We start from the raw sequence: 8,181 nt of genomic DNA on the forward strand, positions 1-8,181 counted from the left end.
GAATTAACTTCTAATAACATTTGTCTTGTTGTTTGTTGTTGTGCATTATATTACCCATGTGGACAACCTCACTGGAAGTTTTGTTTTACCGTTTGACATTTGCATGACATTGAAATGAAGCACAATATTTTAATGCCTTAAGGCTTTGATACATTTTAATGGCTAATCAATTCAACACAGCATTATATACACACCCAATTCAGTAAATAGCATAGCAGGCCACTCACCAGCCAGAAATCCCCTGGAAATCAAACACTACAGTTTAAAAGCAGAGAGCATTAATACATATGGAGAATGAAAACTGAGTATCTTATTTAGCTTATACCTTTAGCACGTCCATAGAATTGGGTTTCCTTGCATCCCACACACAGTAATCAGTCAAAAGGACAAACAATAGGTACTACATCAAGAGTGAGTACAAAAAAGCTGCCATAAGTGCTTTAACACCCTTAGACAAGAGCGACTCCCACATTACACTCCCACATTTCACTTGAGCGTTGTGGAGAACTTTGGCACATTCTGCTGTTTGCTCTAGTTACAGTAATGGACAGCTCATTTACTAACACAATCTAAAGCAACAGGAGCTAGATCATGTTCACAATCTATATACATATCAGTAAGCAAGGCGACTGGGGTCGGTTTCTTAGTTCTGATTAGCATGGAGAGCAGCCATCTCTCCAAGTCACTCAGATTTAGAGAGCTAAATAGAGCCCACAATCTGACAATAGCGTCAGTGACACTTTATAAAAGTAAAAAAAAAAGTGTGAACCAAAACCAGAGACGCTACATCCATTGTGAAAATTAGCAACAGACATCAGAGAGTCATCCTCCTGGACTGAGAACCAAGGGTATAAGACTGGTGAGCAGGGGGAGGGGCTTAAAGTTATAACGACCCAACGTGGTCTCAGGGCAATCTGTATTATTCTCAACGTAAATCTGTGACACTCCATTTAGTATGATATATTACGTTACATTAGGTTACGTTATGAATGGAATTGCGGTCAAACAATATCATACAGTCACGGATTGCGCCCACCCCTCCTCTTTGACCAACCTCCCTACTTTCGTTTCTGTCTAAAGTAACTAGACCATTAGTCGGTATCATACATCTTGGAGGTGCTCAGAGATACATAAAGTATGGCTCTGAGGCTAGGCTGAGGTGATTAACCTGCTGGCCAGATGAACGATGTGTCAGTAATTGGAGCCCTCCAGGGAAGCAGCCAGCAGTAGGTAGGGGATCCAGGTTGCAGGTGTGTCTCACAGGGGATGGATGGAGTTCAGTGGTGTGATGTGTAACTGCCCCCCTCAGGCCCAGTCTATGGGGTGATGGAGACGTGAAAGGGCACAGTTTTTAACAGCGCAGCCCTTTCCTGCCCAGGAACCGCAGGACTGCATAGTTATATGTGGTGGCTACCACATACATAAACTACAGAGAAAGATGAAGAGTGGGACAAAAGAGAAACTATTAAAAAAATCAAAGAATTCCAAAATATGTTTTTGCAAAAGTGCAGCTTCATTCAGATGACACAATTATTCAATAGCCTCACAAGCTGATCTCTCTTCATGCACACATTGATCACTTCCATATGGGGCGGCAGCGTAGCCTAGTGGTTAGAACGTTGGACTAGTAACTGAAAGGTTGCAAGTTCAAATCCCCGAGCTGACAAGGTACAATCAATCTGTCGTTCTTCCCCTGAATAAGGCAGTTAACCCACTGTTCCTAGGCTGTTATTGAAAGTAAGAATTTGTTCTTAACTGACCTGCCTAGTTAAATAAAGGTAAAATAAATAAAATATGCCCCCACAGTTATGCCTATATAACACTAAGTCTGTTCTCTATTGGTGAGCTTTTCTCTTATGACCTGGCTGGTCTTGTCATCTTAATCATTGTTGAAAATCAATAAAAACTTAGCTACATTTTTCTATTTCTCTGTTATTATTCTTCTATGCCAAAGAGCCTCAAATTAACCCCATACCTCTTTGGTGGTATGCCTTAAACTAAGCCAAATGGAGCTGCAAAATTCAAGTCGGTAATACTTTATAATAATATAAGCCATTTATAAATGAACTAAATATTACCAAATGATGTATACATCTTTAAATGATTAGTGCATTAGTTAAACATAATAATTTTTGTAATTTTTAACTAATATAGTTACTAGTAATGTACTGATATTTAACTATTAATAATCTGCTAATAGTTTATTTACTCATTTATAAATGGTTTATAAAGGATAGCTATTATAAACTGCGTTATAAATGATAAACTCTGAACTTAAACCAAGAGGTTGACAGGCCCCATAGATTCATCAGTCTCTGAACTTAAACCAAGAGGTTGACAGGCCCCATAGATTCATCAGTCTCTGAACTTAAACCAAGAGGTTGACAGGCCCCATAGATTCATCAGTCTCTGGGTGGACGTTCTTTCTCACCAGAGCCAAGAGAGCGATCCCTGCACCAGCAAAGGCAGCAATATATAGGTCATAGGTGACGAAGAACTGCAAAGACAGAACAAGCAAATATGATCAAATACATTTTAGTACACATTATAAAACGAAGCCTCATAGAGTGCATGTATTGTACATTGATTTGCAATGCGGAATGATAATTTAGCTATGTATTTTGTGGTTTAAAGGTTACATAATCTAGGAACTCTCATTCTTTCAAAGTAGTTTTATTGTCAGACAGAGCTACCACCAATTCACCTCTTTTGTTTTGCAAATGGATGCCAAGGTCATTCCACAAGCCTTCCCTGGCATTGCATTCCAAGGCAGCAGTCCTAAAGTGAAGCTTGTCTCATTAATGTGAAATGAAGTACAGTACATTTCAAATGTAAAAATTGTATTAAAAAGAAAATAACATAAGGTGGCCCAGCTGGGCCCATCATAAGCTAAACGTACCATACTGCCGGGCATCCATGCAGATCCAGCCATGCTGGTTGATGCTGGGTGTCGTCTCAGCCAGGATGTTGATGGTGTGGCAGGTCTGTGCCATGTTGAAGAAGAAGAAGACGGGTATGGCTGTAAAGGCAAACACCGCCAGCCAGATCACTGCCAGGACGTATGTCACAATGATGAACTGTGTAGCAGGAAGCACAGTAGGAGGTCACAGGAAGTTATTGGTCAAATTCCAGGGAATCAGGATGTGACACAACATGTCCCATGAGGCCTTATTACTGCAGTAATACCCCACCACAGAGGGTAAATACTCTAACATGAGCCTAATATCCCCAGAGCATAATATATGAGGGATTCATGGATAATTAACGATTGATTAATTAACTACTCTATGAATTGTTTATGGATTGTTTTTCAACCTCTATTGCAGTGGGTGGGTTACAAGCTAGAGTACAGTAGGCTATAGTGTCAATATTATTTTAGCAACCTAACAGCGAGGTGACGTCATTCCCTCCTCCCCCCTGCCCCCTCACCTCTCTCTCCCACTCCCCTACTCACCGTCAGACTAAGGCAGCGGCCACATCTGGTGCTCCGGAACTCTCCGAAGGTCTGCTTGACGGCACTGGTGGTGTAGAATCCCTCGGCCAGCAGCAGGATGCAGTAAAGGAAGAAGAAAGAGGCCAGGCCATAGATCACGTACTGGAAGTACTTGATACTGGGAGACAAGGACAGGTCATAACAAGGAGAGGTCAGATATAAAAATTTGCTGTTGAAGGGTGGCTGCTCTCAACCTACCTAAAGGAAGGGGTACTACTACTACTACTACTACTACTACTACTACTACTACTACTACTACTACTACTAATACTACTACTACTACTGTAAGAGTCTTTACATTTATGTTGCTTGATTTGCACAACCTATCTACAAATACAAACACTTACTAGGAAGAAAATTCTACTCATCAATTAAAAGGACCACTCAACTCACAACGAGGCCAGGACAACATAGTCTTGTATGTTACGAGCGAAGTAAGTCTCGGCGAGAACCTCTGTGTTGGCCAGTGCCTCGTGCCCACAGCCACAGAACAGTGCCATGCCGGTGAAGCAGAGCAGAGTGGCCACCAGGGACGGGTAGGGCACTGCCCCCAGGCAGCGGATACAGCAATCATAACAACCTGGTGAGGGGGCATAATACATCAACACACAGGCGGCACACACCGCACACACCAACACACAGCACATCTACGCCACAGTCCAGACACCTGTCAGTCACCCTACTTGGGGAGCTGTTGAAAAGAAAGACCCCACTGTTTCTGCTGAAAATCCATCAACATCCACCAACAACTTCCATCAACAGGCATGAAAGCAACAGAAACATTTTAGCGAAACACAACAGCGAAACCAAGTGCAGCAGAGCAGCGTATCCAACCAAGTAACGTTAAAGCGTCCATACAAAACCAGCCGCCAATGACTTCACAGCACTCTCATACACTTCCTCCAATGTAAGCTGTGCTGGGGAAGCAGATAGGAAACATCCAGACTGTTAATGGCTGTATTGGTATAGGAATCAGAGAGAGAGATGCACCTAGGGCTTTGCAAAGCCAAGGCTGTCTGACCGGAAACATTTGCTGCTTTCGATCTTGTGCTCCTCAACAACAAGCAAAGAGTTTATGAACCAGTGATGCTAAAGGCTCTTCTGCAGGATATTGCAACTAAAGAACAGCTCTCTGCACTGGTTTCATCCGTGTGTAAAAGCTCCTCAGCTCCTGCCAACAGCTCACAGTTCAGCCCCTCTTCTCTCCAGAGTCCAACCCTCTTTCACCACCACCCGCCACCACAGGCGTCACCAAGAGAGGAGAGAGAGAAGAGGGCACTGAAGGATGGGCTCCAGGGGCTTAGAGAGAGAGCCTGTCTTTGTGGCGGGATACACAGTGCCCTTTGTCTTAGCTAGGAGTGGAGGAGAACAAAGGCCAGTGATGTCAAACAAACAAAGACCACACTAGCACCACCTCACACACACAAAACAAGCGCACACACCACACACACACACACACACACACACACACACACACACACACACACACACACACACACACACACACACACACACACACACACACACACACACACACACACACACACACACACACACACACACACACACACACACACATACATACATACATACATACACACACACACACACACACACACCACCCAACAATCTAATAAACAAGCCATCGGGCGCCTGGGCAGGTGGGGCGGAGGTCAGGGAGTACCTCCACCACCAGGATTCTCACAGTACCGCTGGCAACGTCAGTGCTATTCACCCAGTCCAGCTACAGCTGGCTGGGACTGGTACTATGGCACCGAATAAGTGTCTATGTCAGCAGGGGGTGGGGACTGCGGTTCAAGTGTTCAAGGGTGGGAGGAAGCACAATGAATGGGTGGGGGAAACTGAAATATCTTCACAACAACCAAGTGGCTCATCAAAGTTGTATGATCTACAAACCCCATTCGGGAATGGCAAACACTGTCATGATCATACATAATAGATGACTGAGCAACTATTGCACACTGACTAAATGTTCCTGTAATATTATGGTTTCTGTGATTTTACTTGGTAGGAAGGAACAAAGTATATTAATTAAATATACTGCCATTTAAATAAAAACAGCAACAGCTGGAAAGTTGTTTGAGTCCCTGAAAATTACATCAGCTGCAGACGCCCCCTCTTCAGCTGTGCTTTGAAACGCCACGATAACCTATTAATAAAACCACAGCACAGATACCACTGAAGGATCATACCAAACTAAGTCCTTAAATCATGCTACATCTGAATCAACTGTAGTGCAGAGAAACTATTTTGTTTGAAGAAATAGTAGTGAAGGAGGAATAGTTGGTCGACTTAAACTGACTCCAGAGTCAGATCTACCGCGTGAATCAAAGGATTCCATGCAAATGTGCTAATTATGCCCTGGACAAGACTGGAAGTGTGAGAGCCTTTGACGTGATCGACCTTGCATGACCTCTCCCTGACAGCAGCCTGCGCTGGTCCTCTGTCTCTCTGAACCCCAATGAGTTCAATCCACCTTTTAGAAAATATTTGACAGATATTAGCTGTGTGAGAGCTGGTTTGATTTTAATTTTAATCTTATTGATTAGATGATGATCCTGAATGTATTTGAATCGCATGTTTTATTTTCAAGGAATTGCAATCAATATTTTGAGTAATGAGTATCAATAAGCTTAGCTTATCTAAAATGTTCCAAATTGGCTATTTAGTCTACAATATTATCTACATGCAACCTGGAATAATATATGAGCAATCCTGCCTATGTTTCTAATGTTGCAATACTACCAATGTTGTGTTATGAATAACCCATGAGGTACCCACAAGTGGACATTATAATTTTATCAGACAATCATACAATCAACTTGCAATAAAACCAGCAATTAGCACAATATTAATCAAGCCTTCATATTGTTCTCAAATGAAGCAACAATTATATTTTCTAAAATATATATATATATATATATATATATTTCAAAAGTAGATTAAATATATTCCACAGACTTTTACTATTAAGATAGTCATAGAAAATATAAAAAACTCATTAGATAACCACTTACCCATGTTCAGAAAGAGGTATGGGGTTATTGAGGTTTAGCTTGGCGGCTTTGTGACTGTGATTTGAGAAGTTATTCCCCACCACTCCTATATGAATCTGACTCAAGCTTTTGTCTGACCAACAATAGACAGACCCCCAGCTCCCAGAGCCAGCAGATCTTAAAGACACAAAGTCCCTTTTCAGCCACTACCCATCACTAATGCAGCCCTGGGTTCAACATTAAGGACAGTGCAGGGGTCAAAGACCTGTAGACCCTTGCTTTTCAGTCACTCTCATGCATAACAAGTTCACACAAACACATAGCCTTTTCTGTGTAGTACACTTGCAGCAGACTTCATTGTAAACATTGCTGTGGCATGTCTCCCTATAAATTGGCTTTGGATTTTAGGAGTAAGTTATTACATAGATACAGCTTGTATTAACTTTACAGGCATGGGTGCCCTTGATTTATAACTTGTTTTAAATGTTAGCAATCAGATACAACTCAATGAGCAGCACTTCATATCATTTCACATTTCAAAAGATATGCCATATTTTTCTACATTTCTCCTAGACTGAGTATGACATCCTGTATTCACCAATCCAGAGCAGAAACCTTATAACAATTTCCCTAAATACAATCCTATTCCTATGTGTACAGATCTACTATCTTAATTTGAACACTCTGTTTTTGCGGAGAATTTTCCAGCGCAGGAAGAAATTCAAATTATAGTGTATTTGAGGTTTAAAAAGGCTTCTAAAGTTTGTAATTTCTACTTTGAAATGTCAAACTTGATTTCCCCTAACAAAAAATGTATCAACCCCTACAAATTTTTTTTCCATTACTTATAATCAACATAATAATTCAGATTTCCTGTTGCTGCATAATTATTTTCCTGCTGTGAGAAACAGAGTGAAATTAAGATAGCAGATCTGTAGGCCTTTTTACTGTATGTGTGATCATCATGTGTGATCATGTGTGGGCTGCTGCATGGGCAGTTTATTCTCTCTTAGTAGCCAGGCTATTCATGGTCTGCATAGTATGTGTGCTGCCTATCTGAGGTACGTAAAGGGCACCACATGGTCAATGAGAGCAAGCTCTGGCTGCTGGGTGTGTTCGGCTCTTCAGAGAAGCATCTTCAGGAAACACAGAGAGATATGAAGAATATACAGACCAAAGGTATAAAACAAAAGACCTACCATGGAAATGCCACTGGACTGACATTGATTAAGTAGACTAACAAGGGGACATTGAGGGCTGGATCCAGCTGCTACTCTCCCTCCCTCCCCTCCCTCATCCCTGACCCAGTTGATGTCAAAGCCCACTCTTTACAATGGTCCCAGTGTGCAGCTGGAGCAAACACCACACTGTCTTTTTGGAGTGTGCCTGTACCCTCTTATCCTCTTTGACTTTCCCCAGTCATAGCCCTTGACCAAAAAATCAACATACAGTTACAAATGTACCATAGATTATGATAATATGCTAAAGCTGTGTCTATGTAATCTCAACTGGTCCCAGTCATATATGGGGCATTGCCCCGATGCTGAAATCCAAGCTGAAATTGTGCTGTTTGTTTTCCGTTGAAAAATAATCTTGATATGTGATACAATTGAATTAGATTGGCCATCTAGCCATATCTGACTCATAGTAAAGCTGTTGATGGATTTTGAC

General features: G+C 41.7%; 1 protein-coding gene across 2 annotated transcripts; it reads right to left on the reverse strand.

Moving 5' to 3' along the window:
* Nucleotides 1-127: 127 nt before the first annotated feature.
* Nucleotides 128-6,764, reverse strand: plp1b (proteolipid protein 1b). Of its 2 annotated transcripts, none has more exons than XM_014137672.2 (7): nt 6,532-6,764; nt 3,887-4,073; nt 3,455-3,611; nt 2,900-3,077; nt 2,705-2,778; nt 2,432-2,497; nt 128-1,426 (listed from the first exon to the last, which is right to left on the reverse strand). In XM_014137672.2, exons 1-7 carry the CDS (start codon nt 6,533-6,535, stop codon nt 1,352-1,354), a joined length of 741 nt encoding a protein of 246 aa, XP_013993147.1. In that variant the 5' UTR covers nt 6,536-6,764; the 3' UTR covers nt 128-1,351. The 2 variants fall into 2 exon arrangements, with proteins under 2 accessions (XP_013993147.1, XP_013993146.1); XM_014137671.2 differs by lacking the exon at nt 6,532-6,764 and adding an exon at nt 4,484-4,785.
* Nucleotides 6,765-8,181: the final 1,417 nt, after the last annotated feature.

The sequence above is a fragment of the Salmo salar genome, chromosome ssa13 (genome assembly GCF_905237065.1).
Source record: "Salmo salar chromosome ssa13, Ssal_v3.1, whole genome shotgun sequence".
Taxonomy (NCBI): domain Eukaryota; kingdom Metazoa; phylum Chordata; class Actinopteri; order Salmoniformes; family Salmonidae; genus Salmo; species Salmo salar.